General features: G+C 41.1%; 1 protein-coding gene across 1 annotated transcript; it reads right to left on the bottom strand.

The window, feature by feature from the left end:
- Positions 1–10278: 10278 nt before the first annotated feature.
- Positions 10279–20180, bottom strand: enpp7.1 (ectonucleotide pyrophosphatase/phosphodiesterase 7, tandem duplicate 1). The gene is made up of 6 exons (XM_023822653.2): positions 19827–20180; positions 19375–19520; positions 18591–19223; positions 14430–14673; positions 12866–12989; positions 10279–12407 (listed from the first exon to the last, which is right to left on the bottom strand). The coding sequence occupies exons 1-6, from the start codon at positions 20080–20082 to the stop codon at positions 12347–12349; spliced, it is 1464 nt and encodes a 487-aa protein (XP_023678421.1). The 5' UTR covers positions 20083–20180; the 3' UTR covers positions 10279–12346.
- Between the last annotated feature and the right edge of the window lie 1745 nt (positions 20181–21925).

Genomic DNA, 21925 nt, shown 5'->3' with positions numbered 1-21925 from the left:
CAAAATGGGAATCAGCAAACTTTTAGATTCATGAATAACTTTCATTAGTTTTGCAAAGTCCATTTTCTGTATACTCAGAAGATTTTTTTGACACATCCTCCAATCCATCTTCCAGCCGCTTACCCAGTGTTTTTTTTAATCCAGAGGACAGGAAATTTAATCACATTCAATGCACAATATAAATTTGTGCCATTGTCAGGTAATTTACCATTTTACTATTAACAAACTTATTCCGGGAAAGTGCATTATGCTGAAAATGTCAAGTGGCCAGTGGATAAAGCCTCAAATTTACACTAAAATCCATGCTCCGGATTATCTGCAACATTTTTTTACTGAAAGCTTTTCAAAAATAAAGGATAGATACTTTTCATAGTATCAGCTGAACATTGATAAATAAAAAATACCAGTTAAACTGAGTAGTTCATTAGAACCTGCTCAGTAATAATAGTCCTGATATATATTTTGAATAACTTAAAGCATAAAGATGTTACCATCATAAGTGCCAACGTTTTCTGTTTAAAAGTATTTATTTGTGCAGTCATGCGTTTAAATAATGATTATATGATGACAAGATTCCAGCAAATGTAGAAGGACAAACACTGTGTTCTCTTTAGGTCAAAACTGCAAGTTAATTATGTTTGCAATAGTGCTATCCAGTGAGAACAATAAAGTGTATCAAAGCACAAATCTTTATCAAGCCATAAGGAGACACTGATCTTGTGTTTCTCCCAGATTAGGGTCCACCTGACATTTTATGGTCGTGTAGAGTTATATAATTGATACATCTATTCATCCATCTTTCATAACCACTTATCTAGTGTAGGGTCACGGTCCCTAGCAGGCTTAGCTTGCCAGGCAGGAGACACGCTAGATGGGATACCAGTTCGTCATAGTCACATACACAAATAGGACATATTTAAGAAAAACCTTTGTAACGTGACTGTTTCAAGAATTGATATTTGTGTTTTCTGCAGCTTGCATGAAAGCCATAGTATGATAAGACCTTTGCCTTTATCTCTATTTCCTTTGAAATACTTTATAATGGTACTTAATTCAAATGAAAGGAAATGGAAGAAATCTTACTCAGTTGTTTTGTTTCTGCCTTTATAGAATCATATGAGTATTACAAATGCCCACAGTATGTAAATGTTACTACTAAAATACTATATATTATATGGAACCTGATCACATTGAAGAAGAAATCATGGATGCAGAATCAGATGATGTCATTGTAAATAAAATTCCTGAGCACTGTGGTCATGCCATGGTGTTGAGTCTGTCAGTGAGCCCATGCTTCTGGGCTGCCTGGCGGATGTATCCCACTGTGCGGTCCACCTGCTTCACCATCTCCCTACGCTGTGGGGAATCCGGTCCATACTTGTGCCCTGTGCTGTCCGGCTCCCCAAAATACAGCGACACAAAATCCAGGTCCTGCTCGCTGAACCAGGAAGCCGTGACTTTATCCACTTTCTCATGCCAAGCTGTCTCATTAGAGTGATTGTAAAATATTGGCTCCATTTCTCCAACTTGAACCTTCTCCCCCTGGTATAGGGATGCTGTTCCAGGGAAGTGCAGAGAGCCGGCCTTCAGACCCTGTGGGAGGGGAACGTGGGGAGGGAGTGCAGGGAGTAGGGAGCAGAGAAGGGTTCACAGAGAGTGACGCACAGTGATAAAGAGAGAGGCCTGTTTCATGGCCAGATGAAGTGTTACGGCCCCAATCCCAGCCATTGCTCTTTTGTTTTACCTGCCTCTGTGCTGTGATCCAGATGGGCAGACTGCCATTGTCCCACCACTCATCAACATACCGTGTCATGTGACAGAAAACATCCAGTCAGGGGCAGTTTTGTAGCTGGAAACACTTCATTACTGAGAGAGGTCAGAGGATAATGACGAGATTTACTAAAGCTAACAGGAAGGCCACAAGTGCAAAACAAAAACTAATTAATAGTTCATCTAAAAAAAAAAACAAAAATGACAATACTGCATCTTCTCTTGAGTGGTATTAAATCCAGGGTTATGGACATATTGTACTGTTCCAAAAAGCAAAAAAGCATCAGAATATACTATTTAAATAGTACTTAAAAGAAAAGCTATTCGCAAGGTTATTTCACAGATGAATGCGATCAATATAGGTTTTCATTTCTCAGAGCCTGAATTTTCACTTCTGTAATGTTGTTAAAGATTGATTTCAAGAGAGCTACCAAATGCAGTTCCCTGAAATAATGCCGTTCCCAAATGATGGTGCCCGCTCACCCATGCTGTTAGCTGATTACATACTCTTTTATTTATTGAGATCAAGTTCTTTGGTTTACTTTGAAGACACTTATTATGTGGACAAGCTGTATTCCAAGGAATTGTCTTTAAACTTTTTTTTCTGGCGTACATTTTCTACATTTAAAACTGTACAAAGTAACACGATTGGTTAATGGATCAAAATAATATGCCTGCATAATATTAATTGCATTGCATTTTCCTGGGGGAGGGGGGTTTCAACATTAAATTATGCATGTTAAATAACAGACAGGCTGCACTTTGAAATCACAACCTGTAATTAGCTCAAAATAAATGCAGTGCCTATAATTTCTACCGTTATCTATCTATCTATCTATCTATCTATCTATCTATATCTTATCATGTACCACACTAAACATTTCACAATCACCTACTCGCTTGTGCCAGTAAGCATGACGACCCCCTTGCCATCATCTGTGAACAGACATCCTTCATTTCACTCTCTGCCAGGAGAGAGCAGTTTAGTCCAGGAGAGACCCGGAGCCTCAGACACAGAGATGCTCGTTTCCAATCCAGCCCTCTTAAATTCACAAAGCATTACATGCTGAAGATCACAATCCATGCCCAAGCTCCTAAGCCTGACACTCTTGGCTGCACCTTGATACCCTTTTTATGAAAGTAAGGAACAGTGGTTAAAGGATAAACCTTTGCTGAAGTAATGAGACGTCCAGCTCTACCAGAACAATTTCAACTTATGACAAGTGTAGGACACGGTTCTCACTATGGAAATACAGAGACTGCATTGCAAAGCAGGCGGCTGTGGTGCATCACAGCTCAGCAAAGACTCCCGCTCTGCACTGCAGAGAAAGCGACGTCATCCTTTGTTTAATTTCAGCAAAATTGCCATTTAGTTGCTTAAATTGTATTCTCTATTTGCTTTTTGTACAAGGTACATACGAATTCCTTGGTTTTCGCATATCCCACCTTGCTGTCCATGAGGCACCTATGGAGTCTGGTGCCCCTGAACCTGTGGAACTTAGGGCTCTTGTTCAGTGGCTCAGCAGTGAACTGATTTCTCTTGAGGCCACAGGATTCAAATCTACAACCTTGAAATAGGCGCCCATCTCAAAATTGCTGATCTGCACGCTACCCAGTGCATTTGCTTCACAGTTTCATTGTGATTTCATGGAAAGCTCATATTTCTTGCCAATTTGTGTGACGGTCCTAGTACATAAAATTGCGGTGTGTCATTGTTGAATGTCGTACTGTGTTTCGATGCGGGAGGGACTAGTTTGGGGTGTTTTAAGTTTGAAAAGTCTGGTGAAGCCTTTTGAAAAATGTCAGATAAACTGGACAGGAAATCTGTGCATTCTAGAGTTAGTCTCTGTAAACTGAATTTGATGGGATACAGGGAACAACAATGAAGTTCCAGGCTGTCTCTCTTCCCCTGGAAAAATCCCATTTATGCAAATTAACAGTTGGCCAAATCATCTTGAAATGCTCTTCCTAATCTGGGTATGACATTTCAAGGCTGCACTTCCTCCAGTCCTTCTGCCTAAACATGGGCCTCCCCAAAATGGCTGGGAGAAGGACAAAAGCCCATAAAATCCAGCATCCAGGGAAAACAAAGAACGTCCAGAGAACAAATGGATAAAAGACATTTGAAATAACATATGCAACCATCTATACTTCTACCAACCTCTTTTCCAGTAGGCTACAGGATCAAGGTATTTTAAATATTTTGATTTATGAATTTATTTTTCATAAGACAAACTAAATGGGAACAAAGGCAGCAAGCAAACAGGAATTTAACTGCAGATAGCCAGCCCATAAAATATTTCAAAATGGACTGTTTCCTTTACTTTTGATTGCTGTTGCCCACCATATGTCAAAATATTTGCATTTGGTAAAAAGCTCTAATAAGCTCAGCTATTGCAGTGGTAAATGGCTTGGGGCTTTAGAACAGTAACAAAAATCAACTAAGAACGGAAAATGTTATTTAATTGCAACGTTCCACTGCACTGAAGATGATCTGACACTGGCTTCTTCAAACAAAGACATAGGAAATTACACTCATTCACTTCAGTGTTGCTAATATTTTGCTGATGGTCATAATGCATGAGCTCAGAGCAAAAGTTACAAAAATCGCCATTGGTGAAGCACTACCCGGTGTTTTTGGAACGGGGGGCAGAACATGTTGACTGGCAGGAATGTCTATTTGAAAGAAATGTGTACAGTTTAAAATTCCATCAGCACCACGTCATTAATTTTGTCTTTTAACTTAAGCGCAGCTTGTTCAGTTTCTGGCTTGGCAGACTTCCCAGTCTATAAAGTGTCCTATAGCACATAAAAATTCTTTCTACGAGCTATAAGTCACTGGTTAAGAAAAACTTTTTAGAATATCGTAAATATTTCATATGTAAAAATATGCATATTTTAATCAAAGTATCATTATGCAAAATGCTAGCAAGGACAGGACATCCATCACCACACATGTATTATATATATATTATGCTTATACTTACCCTGGTTCACGGTACATACATTTGCCTTATACACCTTCTATGACATCTATGTCCACGACCAGTCCGTGTTTTAAATTAATTAGCAGTAACTGAGCAGTTGACAGAACAGGTAGCGTGATTCCATATTAAACAGAACTTTTTTTGTGAAGCAAGGCAGCACAGAACCGCATATTTCCGGAGCGAGTGGAGATTGGGTAGAGACAGAAGTGACAGCACTCAACCGACAAGAAAAGCAGCTGGCATTTCAGCAGGACAAAAATAACAAAAAAAAAAACAAAGATGGAGAGATGCCTATGCATGTGTTGACAAGCTGTGGGTCTCAGGCTGCAGGTACAGGATAGTGGTGGCCAACCAAAACAGAATATATACCTTCAGACACATTTTAGGGAACTGCAGAGAGAAATGGCGAAGAATAACAAACGCCCAAGGACCTGGCTGCCCCCCATGAGACGCCCGAAGGCCAAAACCTACCTCCAGAGTAATTATATGTAAATAAGGATCTTCCTTTTCATAGTATCAACCTTGAAATGATCAGCGATCATTACAATTATGACATTCAATCCTTCTCCATATTTGATCAAATAAGTAACGATCGAACTATAGAGAACTATATTCATGCATCAGTTTGCAAAAAATATCCAGTATAGCTATGAACTATTGTACAGGGGGTGTACAAAATAAAAAATATTAATATTAAGCATTTATCTGGTGCTGGGCCTGTGACTTCTGAGCAGTTTCAATTCTACCTGGAATGTAGTCGCAAGCGTCCTGATCTGCGTCAAGTCTTTGAGTTTTGAAGAAGGTGGAAATCTATCCTCTCTCCCCCCCACCCCCCCCCCCAACACTCCCCGCCCTACAAAGTTCCCCATTAAGGTTCAGTGATGTCCGGATTTGGCGACTGGGGAACCCATGAAAAGTGTTTTACTTCGTTCTGGTGTTCATGAACACATTCTTTGTTTAGCAGTATGTATAGTGGCATTGGAATATGGGAATATTATGAGGGAACAGTGTTTGCACCATAGTGTGCACCTGGTCCTGTAAAAGGACCCCATGTTCTCCGCCTGTTATACGACTATGCAGAGCAATCATCAAACTTAATGGCCCCCACGAGGTGGCTCCCCATACCAGCAGACACTGTAGGCTGAAGGCATCCTTGGTTTGCTCCAAATGTCAGCCTGTCTGAATGTAGGAAATTGGGTGAAAGATGACTCATCAGACCGTATTATTTTTTCCATCGCTCAGGATTCCAGGTTTTGTACACCAGGTGCTGCTTTAGATACAAGGGGTTTCTGAATGACAAGCAAGCCATTTATTCCAGCTGTAATGGCGAAGAGATCCAAGTGCAGGGCGAGATCTTTAATGACACAATTGTAGTAAAAATCCACAAAACAGGGGTCAAAACCAAGCAAGCATACAGAGTTAAAGTAATAATACAGAGGCGGAGTTGATAAAGAGCTGGTCAGAAACCAGGCAACCAGTAGGGGGTTTAGATGCAAAATCAGAATTGGAAAAAGAAAAACAAGTCAGTGAACAGACAATCAAGCAAAGGAGAGGAGGATCAGCAACAGCAACAAACAAACGATTCCGCACAAGCGCTCACAGGGAGGAAGAGGGTATAAATATGTGTTGACTAATCAGGGACAGCTGACCTCCATATCAAGGTGAGGCAGGGTGCAGAAGAGCTGAACTGGCTGTAGTGCAAGTGTGGTGCTGGGTTTCGGATTTGGATTCCACTGATGTGAATTTGTGAATCTCACATTGTGTAGCTTTCGCTGTTACCAAGGTACTGATTTTGTTCGGTGGTACTTTGTAAGGCTGTACTTTTGTGGGGTTTAGCAGCTATCCTGTTGAATCTGTCTATCCCTGTCTGGCTTATGCTGTCTCGATCTTTGAGACTGTTCCCCTGGACATTTTAAGTAGTTCTGCAGTGACGGATGCACCTGCAGTTTTGGTTCTGACTCTCTTTGGAACTCGTTGCTTTGAAAACTCACATCAAAGTCCTGATTGCCAGACCTCTGTTACAGCTGACACATACTACTAATTCTGCGTTCAGCCTAAAAGGACTCTTTTATAGCGGCTTTTGAAATTCTGATTTAATTGCTTCAAAGTCCTTCTTCATATGGTGTTTCCTTTGTTTTATCCACCCCTTATACGATATTTTTAAAAAGCTCTTATTTAAGTCTATATTTTAATGTCATAGTAATTGTGTTATTAATCAAAAATCTCATTTCTCTTTAAGTCAATCGTTGAACATGGAAGGTCGGGCGTGTCCGCACCTCTGTCATAATGCCAGCAGAATCCATTAAGGGTAACCAATAGTATCTTGGTTTATATTTAAAACTCACATTTAACACATTTGCTGACGCTTTTGTCCAAAGCGACGTACAAGTGAGGCAAATAGCACATTGCATACATACACTCACCTAAAGGATTATTAGGAACACCATACTAATACGGTGTTTGACCCCCTTTCGCCTTCAGAACTGCCTTAATTCTACGTGGCATTGATTCAACAAGGTGCTGAAAGCATTCTTTAGAAATGTTGGCCCATATTGATAGGATAGCATCTTGCAGTTGATGGAGATTTGTGGGATGCACATCCAGGGCACGAAGCTCCCGTTCCACCACATCCCAAAGATGCTCTATTGGGTTGAGATCTGGTGACTGTGGGGGCCATTTTAGTACAGTGAACTCATTGTCATGTTCAAGAAACCAATTTGAAATGATTCGAGCTTTGTTACATGGTGCATTATCCTGCTGGAAGTAGCCATCAGAGGATGGGTACATGGTGGTCATAAAGGGATGGACATGGTCAGAAACAATGCTCAGGTAGGCCGTGGCATTTAAACGATGCCCAATTGGCACTATAAGGGGCCTAAAGTGTGCCAAGAAAACATCCCCTACACCATTACACCACCACCACCAGCCTGCACAGTGGTAACAAGGCATGATGGATCCATGTTCTCATTCTGTTTACGCCAAATTCTGACAGAAATCGAGACTCATCAGACCAGGCAACATTTTTCCAGTCTTCAACTGTCCAATTTTGGTGAGCTCGTGCAAATTGTAGCCTCTTTTTCCTATTTGTAGTGGAGATGAGTGGTACCCGGTGGGGTCTTCTGCTGTTGTAGCCCATCCGCCTCAAGGTTGTGCGTGTTGTGGCTTCACAAATGCTTTGCTGCATACCTCGGTTGTAACGAGTGGTTATTTCAGTCAAAGTTGCTCTTCTATCAGCTTGAATCAGTCGGCCCATTCTCCTCTGACCTCTAGCATCAACAAGGCATTTTCGCCCACAGGACTGCCGCATACTGGATGTTTTTCCCTTTGCACACCATTCTTGGTAAACCCTAGAAATGGTTGTGCGTGAAAATCCCAGTAACTGAGCAGATTGTGAAATACTCAGACCGGCCCGTCTGGCACCAACAACCATGCCACGCTCAAAATTGCTTAAATCACCTTTCTTTCCCATTCTGACATTCAGTTTGGAGTTCAGGAGATTGTCTTGACCAGGACCACACCCCTAAATGCATTGAAGCAACTGCCATGTGATTGGTTGATTAGATAATTGCATTAATGAGAAATTGAACAGGTGTTCCTAATAATCCTTTAGGTGAGTGTATATGCTGTCAGCTCGACATAAGTTCAGCTAGGTTGAGCTTCCAATGAAGACCCAGGTACAAATATAAGCAATACTGGAGCAGGAGCTGCATAACAACTTATAACAACTTCTAAGTCCTTTGTGAAGTTCACCAAATTGGCCTGTATGTCAGCTGTTGGATGCAGCTAGAAGGGAACAGGTGGGTGTTGCACAAAACACAGACAGAGAAACTGTCAACGGCGGCACCTGAGTTCACTCCAGCATGGTGCTGGGACACAGCCTGACCCCTCCTGCTGTCATTTCTGCAAAGGTATGAGGTTTATGAGCAAAGTATGTCTAATCATCTTATCAAAAAATGGACAAGGTTTCTGGATGCATTTGAACTCAAGGGCATGTCATCATCATAATTTCTCTGTAACAAATATCTAAAAACAAGATTTTTTTTCGTCCTGAATGTTAAGTGATTCTATTTCTAAACTATGATGCCTGCTTAATAATTTTTAGTAAACAAAACAGAATGAACCTTGTACTCTTCATCATTTTTAATTGGAAGACAAATCAGTTCAATACCAAGTTACCTGCTTTTTAATGCATTTTAAAATTTCTGGTACTTCATAGGGAAACTTATGATTGTGTTTCTGTTCTGTTTGCTGAAAAAATCATTGTTTTTACTCTGTTCTTTTTCACTACTAAGCATGAAACTCCCCCTATGTGTTCCCCCTAAAAAAGCACATGGTCTTTCAGGAAAACCAGTTATCTGCTTGACTCTGTGGGATGTTCTCCTTGCGGTTTATCTGATTTAGTCCTGTGCATTGTACACACAATGTGACAGCTACATGGAACAGTTTCTAAAGCTTAAGGCAGGACATTGTAAATTTGTTGTCACACACAAATTCTCAGAATAAGAAAATGTCCCCCCCCCCCAAAAAAAATCACTTAAATGTGTGAAATGGCTGCTCTAATTTATACAAATTCTTAAATTACTTACTATATTTCTAATATATTTATGTTTGCAAATTTACAAAAAAAAAAGTCGCCATCTGAAGTTTTTGTTGGACGGCCTTTAGCTTTGATTATGGTGCACATTTGTCATGGCATTGTTTCCACAAGCTTATGCAACATCTCACCCTTTATTTTCATCCAGATTTGCATTCATTTTTCACCGAGATGAAAGTGAGTTGAACCACTCCATAAAGCCTCCATTATCACATCCCAAAGACCTTCAATGAGGTTAAGGTCACAACTCTGTGGTGACCAAGTCAAACGTGAAAATGATTCCTCATGCTCCCTGAACCACTCTTTGACAATTCGAACCCAATGAATCTTGGCATTCTTGTGCTGGAATATGCCCATGCCAACAGGGAAGAAAAAATCCATTCATGAAGGATGGAGGTGTAACCTGGCCAGTAGATTCAGGTACTCAGCTGACTTCACTTTATTGCTGCATAACGTTGCTGAGCTGTAATAAGGATCCAGTCATTGGCTCTCAAGTATTTGTTGATATAAATTCAAATGGTGACCTTTTTTTTGGCCAGGCAGTGTATATTTGTAATATAATTGCTATGTAATGCAACTTAAGAAGTATGTCATGTTTCATATGTGACATAGTCACTTTTCTTGACTGCTTAAGTATACGGTGGGTATTGGCACAGATGCCCTGATTTGATTCTATTCCGATTCACAACATAATGATTTGATTTGATTCTGATTCAATATCAGATCAACAGGAATGAGATATGAAATACTATATAGTAGCTTTACATATTTGGACAGGTGTTAAAATAAAACATTAAAATAGAACACAAATGAACAAATGCAGAGTCACTGGAAACAAATTGTGAAAACTACTAAAGAAATGCCAAAGGCTTGTACACCAAAATCTTTTTACTTGGGGAACATATGGGTATACTGTAGTTCCTTAAAAACAAAACCAACCTGTCTCTTTCAAAGCACAAAAATGACTTCTTACTGAAATAACATGGGCAAGTCTAAAACTCATATGCCATGTTTCAGACGGACTTTAAGTTAAAGGTATACGCCAAAACATAAATTAGAATCTTTTTTATTTGAGGAACATACAGGCATTGCTTGGCCCTGACCTCACAATTCGATTCATTTTTGATTCACAAGTGCCCAACTGCATTCAATTTCAGTTCTATTCAATTTACATTTATGACACATTCACTAATGTGCAGATTTGTTGTAAAAACTATATGACAAAAGGTACCGCACCGTAGCATTAATACCACCATTACATGATGAAAATAACAAGATAACGAAAAACTACATTTAATAATAAGCATGAGATTATTGTACTTGTCCGTGAATATACTGAAATATTTCATCCACACCCTTCCCTCTGCCGTTCTTGTATCCAGCTACAAATAAGTGTGCATTATACCTGCAGACTTACAGTCGCTTTCATTTGCTTCAGTGTTACCCACGACAATTGAAAAAACAGATAATTACCAATATTCTCATAACTGAGAGCAGGCCACATCCATTAATATCTGTTTTCTCTTTACCTCGTTTGCCATTATTGCATTTTATTTATTTTGCTTTTCGTTAACATTATTTCGCGTCACCATAAGCAGTGCACTGAATATGACTGGTGTGAAAATAAAGCCCTACTAGACTTGTTTGCCTTCACTACCATTACTGACAATGCACCAAGATGGCGGCGTGAGGCGATTGCGCAATACTATTGGAACCTTCCTATAGGGGAGAGAGAAAGTAGCACCACCTATATGATAAGATAAGAGGACTGATACGAGGAAAATTCATTGAAAATATTTTCAAAGTCATGGGAAGAGGCATAAATTAACTAGATCGATCTTGAGATTTAGTGAATGTCAAAGCCAGGATTGCGTTTAATCATAAAATCGATATTTTTTCCCACCTCTATTAAAGTATGATTATAGTGAACTCCATAGTTAGCTCTTCAGTACAAGAATATTTCAGAATATTAGATGGCAACAATTACATTTTACTCATATTTCTTTATTTAGAATTTAGAATATTGCAAAATTTTGCAGGCAAAATGCTTTATTTTAACATGTAAATAAATGCAAAAAGGAACATTTTCGAGGTAATCTGTGTGACAATACATTTCATGCCATATTATATGTATTTTTATGTACACAGCTCACAATAAATTGAATGAAATGAACAAGTTTATGGCTCACCGATATACCTTTTATCAAGGGCTAATTCTCCATGGTAGTTAACTAATTAGTAAGAAATATCTTCAGTTATAATGCATACATGGTTTGTCTTTAACAACTTTACTTGACTGCATTTTGCATTAATTGGGGAAACCTACATGTTTCTTGTAATGGGGTCCAGTTGCAGAATGTTCCTTTGACAGTGACAATTCTGTATAATTGCTTAATTTTCATGGTTAAAGAAAATCTGAGCAAGAATTTGATTTTACGTTGATACACAAGGCTTTGTCTTCTGTAATATCCCTACTGGCAATATATAAAATACATATATCTGACCCTGAATGGATTCATAAGTATAAGGTATAATTTTGATGCAAATCATGGAATTGGTTGGCATGGTGTCTCCTGCATCATGCCCTGTTTCCTGGGTAAGCATTTATGGAAGATGGATGGATGGATGGACAGATTGACATAGTGTAGCGGAAATATTCACTTAACAAACATTAAGCTCATTTCTTTAACTATAAACAGTTACTGATGCCAATTTGATTTTATATTCAGTATACACATTTTGTGCCATGTGTAGTAAGTGTTTTGTGTTGTTGGCAAAATAAATTAAAAAAGGATAAAAAATAAATATATATATATATATATATATATGCCTGAAACCATAAATGTGAAGTTAAAGAAAATGCAGAGTCATCAGAATGCTACAGCAGACATTATTTTGGGGGGGAGGGGGCTTAGAAGATCTTGGAGATGGGGATCCTCAGTCTTGTGAAGTGCCACTCGTCTCTCATTTTCTCCTGCTCGGGTGCAGCAAGTATTTAGAAGGATGTTTGTGTGCTGATGCCGTCTTTTTCCTCAGTGTCCACACCTCCCTCGCAGCTGAAACCCCAGGAAAATAAATCAGACCTTAAGCTGGAGCACACATAATGGCCTTTTAGGCTAGAATGAAACTATTTTATGCACAGCACATTTTGTCTGAACCATTATGCGGCAAGAATCGGTGGCTGATTCCTAGTGGTTCGGATGACACTTTAGAATAATCGACAGTTGTCTAATAACCTGAACCCTTTTGTAGTTCATATTTATAAGGAGATTGTATGTATGAATGGATTTCTACAGTTGGAGAAGTGGAACACTGGCATGAAAAATAAACCTCCCGGAAGATTTCTAAAAGGCTATATCCTCCATCATTTGCTACTTCAGTGCAAACATGAATTGTGCGATCTTTCGAGCAAGACGGTAGGTAATTCCGGCCTTTTCTTGGATATATGGCAAATGTGCCGTGACTTTCGCCAATGGGAAGGCAAAGCCCCCGAGGAAAAAAGAAACATCTCTACCTGCGATTGCCGCGCCGCCGTTTATACGTGCTGTGAGAGACGGCCACCACAAACACAAGTGCCAGAAACCCAGCCACTGCTCCCAGACCGATGAGGGCCCTAGAGACAGCTCCCTGCTCCGAACCTGAAAGAAAACAACCGCTTATGAAAAACACAGTTTTTCACCTTTCAAATAAAAGAAACCTTTCTTATAAGAAAATGGAAGAGAAGAGATACTTATTTAATTCCTGTGGGGAAATTCTCTTTACTTGATCTTGCTCTCCATGAAACACATATGCAGGTGAGAGCAAGCATGGGGTTAGAGTGAAGGCTTTGCCACTGGCTTGGGCCTGGAGAGCCTAGAGCTAAGGGACATTTGACTGTTCTGTCAAGGCTGGGCTCGAACCAGTGACCTTCCAATCACAGGCATAGAGGCTTAGCCTGCTGAGTCACCCCCAGCTTTCCCTGCTACCTTGCCCCCAGCTGAAGAAAAAATGGTCAAAACACAGGCCCTCATCTGATCGGATCAATCAGTTGAACTTCTTTTTTTTTTCCCTTTGGTAAGTAGCCCTGTAATCTGCATTCTGAATCTCAGTATGTATGCTTCTGACAGCTTAGCTAACATGGCGTCTTGGCTGTGTCTTTCAGAGGACAGCAGGGCAGCAGGAAATGTGGCGTGTCGAGCCCCCTACAGGTGCTGTGCTCGGTTACCCTTGGGCAAGATAGCGATCCGGAATTTTATTTGAGTAAAATGGGCAAAAATTGTTGGTCACCTTGGGAAAAACAGTGTAACGAAATAATAATACCAGCAGAAAATCCCTGCCTTAAATAGATTCAATATTTTATTGCCACCTTTTACCTAGAATTTGTCTCAGTTGCTAAATTTAAGTTAACATTTATTCATGTGGCTGCCACTCTCATCTAGGGTAATTTTCCAAGGTAAAAGTAGAATAAGAGCAGATAATAGGGAGATAAAATAGTGTCTGGACAAGTGCAACTGCTACATTGCGCTGTTTACTTGTATTCCCTACATCTTAGTAAAAGCAAAGTAAAAATGTTTAAAAACAAAAAGTCAGGGCAGTGTTGCTTTATAATCCAGTAAAAAACTGTGACAAAAGTATCATCAAACTATCTGCCTGATTGTGCTTCAACATGCAATTTGACATAAAAGTGTTAAAAACAAATTGAAACTGCCTCCAACATCAATGATTAACTTGAATAACAGTGATATATGACACAAGAGAATCTCTAATCATATATTTAATCTAGATTATTACTCAGACTATTACACGAAGATGTTTGTGTCTCATGCTTATGTCGTACTAGGTCTTTGGGAAGTACTTTATGAATGAGTAGTAAGCACACTAAGACAGTGTAAGCTGGGTAACTGAAAGCCAGCTAAAATGGTGACAGTATTTGCTGACGCAAGGGCATTGGTTTGGTTTCAACTTTGGTAGGGATCAAATCAGCCCCGACCTCCCCTCCCCCCCAATCACACATGGTAATCTCACAATATTGGTAGGGACATGTCCCTATTATCCATACCCAAATCTATGCTCATGTGTTGAGGAATATACACACTTACGCTCAGCCGGGCTCGAGTCCTTAAAAGAGGCCAGCAGGTGTCGTGTGGCGTCTACTGAGCCGTCGTTGACTTCAGGTGTGATGCCCAGCAAGTGACACATGAGGGGGTACACATGTACTGTCTCGAAGGGGCCCACCACTAGATTTCTGTGGAAGTCCGGTCCCACTGCCCGGAAAAATGGCTTCATGTCCATAGCTTGGTTGTCAAATCCATGTTCCCCCTTATTAAACTGGACGGGGAACAGCTGCAGAAAAACAAATAGGCAAGATGAATTCATGGACTTTGTGACATCTAATTTCCTATCGGCCAGTTTCATTAGGCTACATTTTCCCAATACGATATAGATTAGACGAGTGACTGGACAAACTCATTTGTGAGGAAATATTATTGATAATTGCCGGTGTATTTTATACCCCGTGAAATGTCATGCATCGCTGAACGCACTGTTATACCAAAAGCTGTCACCAGAGGGTGACCTCACATCACAGGAAAAAAAAACAAGCATTTCCACTCAGTGCATTCCCGCTAAACCTAAAAATGTAAAATAGTATTACAATTCATGAATGATGTAAGGCTGTTGTAGTTGATTTGCTAAAGATATATAAAGCACTCAGTTATTTAATAGATATTAGGTTAATCAAAATTCTGTACATAATCATATACAACTGCAACGGGTATAAGCAGAATGAAGGATCGATTGAGTATTATATGTATATATTCATACTCAGATATTTATATATTCATACTCACACACAGATAAATGTTCAAGTCAACAGTTTACTTTTAGATCTTTCCTCTCATCCATTTATCAGTGTTGCCTGTACATATACACTGAGGGGAAAAAATCTGATTTCTTTATGTAATATTATTCCAACAACAAATTTATATTGCATTTTTTTAAGCTTGTTGCTGCCGGCAATATATGAGAGGATCAAAAGCCACTATATGAAGCTACAGTTCAGATTTAAGTGTGGTATTTACTAGAGCTCACTTTATAAAAGATAAATGTATTGAAAGGAAAAGTTCATTCTAGTTTTTTAAGTACACTAACGGGGCATGTGTCGGTACATCGATTTGTTTAAATGGAGGTATATAAGCAACAGCCTCACTCTACACATTACTGATATAAACAGACAATTGGGTGCATCACCATCATCACCATCACCATAATCATCACCATCATCATCACCATCATCGCCACCATCACCATCATCACTATCTTCACAGCTCTTATCCTGGTGAGGGTCACGGTGGCAGAATGCTGGACTGGTCAGCCTAAACATCTCTTGACAAGGCCAAAGACTCTAGCTCATTCTGGGGGGTCCCCAGACGTCCCCAATCCATCTGAGAAATATAATCTCTCCAATGTGTTCACGGTTTGCCACAGGGCCTCCCCCTAGTGGGACATTCCCAGAACAGCCCCCTTGAGAGGCAACAAGGTGGCATCTTTATGACCCAAACAACCTTATCTGACTTCTCTTGATACAAAGGAGGAGCTGCTCTATTTCGAGGTTCCCTGGATCTCCAAAATCCTCACCCTGTAACGGAGAATGAACCCAGCATCCCTGCAGACCCCTTCATTTCAGTCACCTGGACTCAAAACCTTGTTCTTTCTGTCATTACCCACAGTTCAGGTGAAGATATGGAGGTAGATTGACTTAGCTTCTAATTTACTACCATAGACCAGCTCAGTGTCTACAAAAGAGCAGCCACCAAACCACCTGCCTGTCAATCTCCCATCCCCTCTTACCCTCACTTGTAAACAAGATCCCAAGGTATTTAAACTCCTTCACTAAGGGCAAACACTCCCCTCACACCTAAAAGGAGAAAACCACTCTTTTCTGGGAAAGCCCCACCAGCCGAGCCACTGATTCTCATCCCAGCTGCTTCACACTCAGCATCAAACAGCTCTGGTGCGTGCTGGAAGTCCTGATGAGGCCAGAAGAACAATGTCATCTACAAATAGCAAGGATGTCACCTCTATCCCCCTATCTCAGACACCCTACCAGTCACAATTGCACCTTGTCCATGAAAATCACAAATGGTAGTGGAGACAAGGTGCACCCTTGCCAGAGGCCAACACCCACTCTAAACAACTTCAACTTTGTTACCAGCTTCCAGACACAACTATAGGGGCTGAAGAGCATGCAGTAGTGACCATAGTATTCTCTATTCCTACAGAACCTCCCACAATGTGTGCTGGAGCACATGATTATAAACCTTCTCCTTTAAGAGAAGGTTTTCCAGTCTAGAGGAACCAGTCTTCCATGCAGCACAACAGAGGTGTATCACCAATGTCACAAGTGCTTTCAACATTTTCGAACAGATTTCATCTATCCCTTCAATCATCCCACCAGGGAGGTCCCTGACCACCATAGCAACCAAAGGGTTCTTGCACTGCCTCCTGCGCATATCCTCTGGGTTAAGGAGTTCCTGAAAGTGTTCCTTCCACTACTCGACAATATACCCAGAGTCGGTCAGTACTTCCCCCACTCTTGTTGAATACAATCTGAGCATGGTTCTGCCTCTCCCTCCTAAAGCTTTGAACGGCTTACCAAAACATCTTTAGTGATGCCCAATCTCACTCTCCACAGCCTCTTGAAACTCCCAAGCATAAACTTCCTCCTCTGAGACTGCCTTCTGGCCTTTCTCTTGAGACTCCTACACTAACACTGTGCTAAAACCCTCCTTCTTCAGCTTGACAGATTCCTTCACCAGTGGTGTCCTCCAGATACTGTCATGACAGACACTGACTGCCTTCCTGCCACAGCTCTTAGCAACTGTTGCAATGACTGAGGTACTGAACATGATCAATTCAGGCTCAATGTCCCCAACATGATATAGCTAGTGGGAGAAGTTCCCTAGCGCGGTAAGTTGAATTTGTCAAGACACAGAAGCTTTAGCCAGTAATTCCTAGCAAACACTGACCGCTTATCTAGGTCTTCCTGGTCCATCTAACCTCCCAATGTGTCAATTCTCACCGCCAAGTGATGATCAAATGATATCCTTGCCCCCCTCTTCAGTCCAAAACATCTTACATCAAATCAGATGACACAACTACAAAGTTGGCCATTAGCTTTCGGCCTGGGGTTGCGCTGCTTCCAAGTAAACCAGTAACTGTCTCTGTGTTCAAATATAGTGTTTGTTATGGACAAACCATGGCTATCGCGAATAATAGTTTAGGTCACTCTTCGCAATCAGGGGGAATAGGTGGGACTGCAGAATGTGTAATCCCTTTCAAGCGCCTCACCCAAATCAACTAAGAAGACTGAATACTCTGAACTACTGTTTGTTGCATACGCACAAATAACAGTCAGGATTTTCCCCTGCCAACCCGCAGTTGCATAGAAGCAATACTTCTGTGCACTGGGGAAAGACTCCAGCAGCACAGATCACAGTCAAGGACTTGTGAATATCCGCATAATGTCCTGAGGCTATTTCCCATGGAGAATTCCAGAATAGGAGAGACTCCACCCCAATAAAGAGATTTGATTCCAGAACCCATGCATGGAAGATGAGCTTGGATGCAATTGAATCAAATACCATCACAAAAGATTCTATGATCTTATTATTTCATATTTTTATATCTTTTGGAGCTGTTATTTTAGGAGTTAAAATGATCCAGCATGACTGCAATGCAAAATAATTGAATGATCAGTCAGATTTAAAAGCCAGTGTTGAATTTCAGAGCATGAATACTTTAATGACAACGGGGATCTCTTTATACTGCCAGCCAGACCTAGTGGATGCTGGGAGGGTATTTGGATAAATGTACGTTTTCTTCAGCATGGATTAAAATTTAATTCATTTTTGGTCAGAAATAGTCTATTTGCTTGTCACCAACTGCTTAATGAACTCAAAGTCATCCCCGCTACTTTTATTTATTTATGTCTGTGTGAAAAATAGCCTATTATATTGCTATGGTGCGTGTTCAGACAGTGAGAAATATATCATAGACAATATAGCACAACCTTTCTGGAGATTTTATTGTTATTATTACTATATGCAAGAGTAAGTACGGTGTTCTCAATGCAGAATTTTAACCTTCATGTTAGTCTCTAGGTGGAACAAAGCCTTCATTTTCTAATACTGCATACATATATGTTTGAAGCTGCTTGACAGCTTAATGTAATGTAGACTTTCAGGATGTGTTATACTCACCCCATTAATAACAAATCCTGGATCCGCGAAGAGTACGATAGGCAGAATGCGAGGGTGGTTGGAGTAATGAAGGTAACTGGGCATGTCTTCCTTCTTGTAGACATGGAGATTAGGATGTGCACCTTTCAGGGCATTGTATACTTTCTCCAGCATTCCCTCCTTTGGAAGTAGCATGCCGATAGGGCCGTAATCCAGCAGCTGGAACTTAATATCTTTAAATGAAAAACCTGGGATCTTAGATATGATGATCTCCTTGACCAGGCCATTCCTGAGCACTGTGGTCATGCCATGGTCAGCAGTGATGATGATGTTGAGTCTGTCAGTGAGCCCATGCTTCTGGGCTGCCTGGCGGATGTATCCCACTGTGCGGTCCACCTGCTTCACCATCTCCCTACGCTGCGGGGAATCCGGTCCATACTTGTGCCCTGTGCTGTCCGGCTCCCCAAAATACAGCGACACAAAATCCAGGTCCTGTTCGCTGAACCAGGAACCCATGACTTTATCCACTTTCTCATGCCAAGCTGTCTCATTAGAGTGATTGTAAAATATTGGCTCCATTTCTCCAACTTGAACCTTCTCCCCCTGGTATAGGGATGCTGTTCCAGGGAAGTGCAGAGAGCCGGCCTTCAGACCCTGTGGGAGGGGAACGCGGGGAGGGAGTGCAGGGAGTAGGGAGCAGAGAAAGGTTCACAGAGAGTGACGCACAGTGATAAAGAGAGAGGCCTGTTTCATGGCCAGATGAAGTATTATGGCCCCAATCCCAGCCATTGCTCTTTTGTTTTACCTGCCTCTGTGCTGTGATCCAGATGGGCAGACTGCCATTGTCCCACCACTCATCAACAAACTGTGTCATATAGTACTGTTTCTTCTCTTGAGTGGTGGTATTAAACCACATGTTATGTATAACACCATGGTTCTCAATGTACCGACCTAAGAAGAGGTAATATCATAAAGGATGTATTCAGCTCATTATTTCACCTCAGCACTGAACGATGGCATTGCATTGTAAGCTCCGTCTGAATTATTTGAGTAATGTCTTAAATTCTAATCAGCATGTGAAGAATCTCTGACTTTTATTTCACATTAACTCATTTCGATTTTTGTCGATTTGTAGCTATTTTAAGAAAATAACATATTATTGCTTGAAATGTCAAACTAAAACTCGAAGCTCAAACCCCAAGCTGAGGCTGAATCATAGTACAATAATACAAAAGTTATCTTCATGTGTCGAGTTACCTGTAAGCAGGGTGAAGTGCGCTGGACTGGTGATGGTTATGAACGGGGGCGTCACGTAAGTGGCCCTGACACCATCCTGGGCCATGATGTCCAGGTTGGGGGTGTCCACATCTCGGTCATAGTCCCAGCGGAATCCATCAAAGGAGACCAGAAGCAGCTTGTTCCTGACTCTTTTGTGAGGTTCACCTAATGGGACCCCAAGGGATGGTGATGCTAGGAGGAGACAGACACAAAATGCCAACAGCATCGCAGGCATCACACACACCACCAACGGAAAAACTGTTGACGATGCTCCTTCACTGCACTTCTCAGAAATGGTACTGGAACATTGCTTCACACCAGTATTTACTGGTCACAGCGCCACACAGCCTGGCCCCTCCTGTTGTGTTTTTTTTAAACGTATCTGAATCGGTACAAGGTTTATGTGCAAACCACCCCCATTTATCTTATCAAATGCTACCTTATGCGTTTGATAATCCTTAGCTTGCATAATTTGATCAGATGGTCCATTTGCGTAAGTATGTTACACAAGCATTGAGACACAGGATTTCTTCATTTAGCTTAATGGACAACGACATTTTGATCCATTTGTGTTAGGAGTCCTACACAAAGTCTGGTCCAGAGGTGCTCCCAGCAGCCTGTATTATACACTGGTATGTATAAGTGCATTTTTTGTGAATGAGACAGAAGTAAAGAGTTTCACAAAAACTGCGGAATAGAGTCTGGTAATAAATGTGCTGCACAGTATAACCAGGAAGCCATGTTCTTATGTCATAATTTTCATCTTTCATATAAGAAACATGTATATAAAATGTGTAACAACAATGCACACTGGCGCAACGCAGGCTATAGGGTCTGTACCGTCCGACCCTGCCCTCTGTGAGCCTTCTGCATTCAGCCAGCAGGCATTGCTGGACATTCCTCCTTTCCCCCTCTCTGTCATTCAACCCTTTTCCCATGTGTTCATCCCCGTTCGGCCAGCAGGTGCTGCTGTCCAACCTGCTCCCTCTGTCTCAGTTCCTAGTCCTCCCTAGTGTGTTTTCCCTGTTCCCGACACCACCACATATCTTAGTGGATGCAACATGCAGTCTGTTAACCCTCTGCTAGTGGGCCAGCTTCATGTGTTGTTTTGTATTTATTGCTGTCCTCTTTTATATTAGTGTTTATCGGTTATTTTTGCTTTCCTGGTTTCAGTTTGCCCTGCTTGTGTCCCGCTGCTGATTTTGGTTTTGATTGTACATGCTCCTAGTGCTGTTATCCCTAAGTGCTTTGTTAGAGTTCCCTTGTTAATCTTGTTTATCTACCTGTTGCCTGCTTCCCTGTGCTAGTATTGTTCCATCTATTGGTCATTGTCCTGCGCCCGCCGTGATTGGTTGATTGTCTGATTCACACCTGCCGTTTGTCAGTCCTCGTTATCTGTGTATTTAAGTGTCTGCCTTTGTTCAGTTCTTCAGTCAGGCATTGTATTAGGTGCCTGTATTGTGGGATGTTACTCTGTGTGTGGTTGCTGTCTGTGGTGTTGCCCTGCTTTCATCAGCATTGCTTGTAGTTAGTTCTTGTTTCTCCTGTTTGTTTTAGACCCCCAGAGATGGTCCTGTGATTTTGTGCCTTCTCCAGTGTTAGTTCCTTCAATAAACCCTTTTGTTGTCTGGGAGCCGCCTTCTTTTCCCCGTCTGCACCATGCCCCGAGGCCATAACATATGTTCCTTAATTATAGAATTTCATAAAGAGCTGTTACTTCACAGTGCCAAGAGTTCAGCAGAAATCACCTTACGTTGCATGTCAACTGGTGTTATGCAATGTCAACACAAAGTCTTCAGACTGGGTGATAAAGTGATGCCCACGTTGAGTTTTTTGAAAGAGTGAGAGAGAGAGTGACTCCCAAGGTTCATGGATTTATGACCTGCTTCAACCCCAGTGTAGCTACTGAGCACTTTATGTCATGGGGTGCTGGCAGAGTGCAAAATGGACCTTCAGCACACACATGCGATGAGGAATCTCTGGGACTCATCGTTGTCACAGCAGTTTGCTTCTCTGTGTTTCAGAATTCCTGCTAGTCTGAAGCGACAGCTGGTACCAGTGAACTACAGATCCTGAAA

The sequence above is a fragment of the Paramormyrops kingsleyae genome, chromosome 5 (genome assembly GCF_048594095.1).
Source record: "Paramormyrops kingsleyae isolate MSU_618 chromosome 5, PKINGS_0.4, whole genome shotgun sequence".
In the NCBI taxonomy this organism is placed as follows: Eukaryota; Metazoa; Chordata; class Actinopteri; order Osteoglossiformes; family Mormyridae; genus Paramormyrops; species Paramormyrops kingsleyae.
Note: the sequence above shows the minus strand (reverse complement) of the source record. Positions and strands in the feature narration are given on the sequence as shown.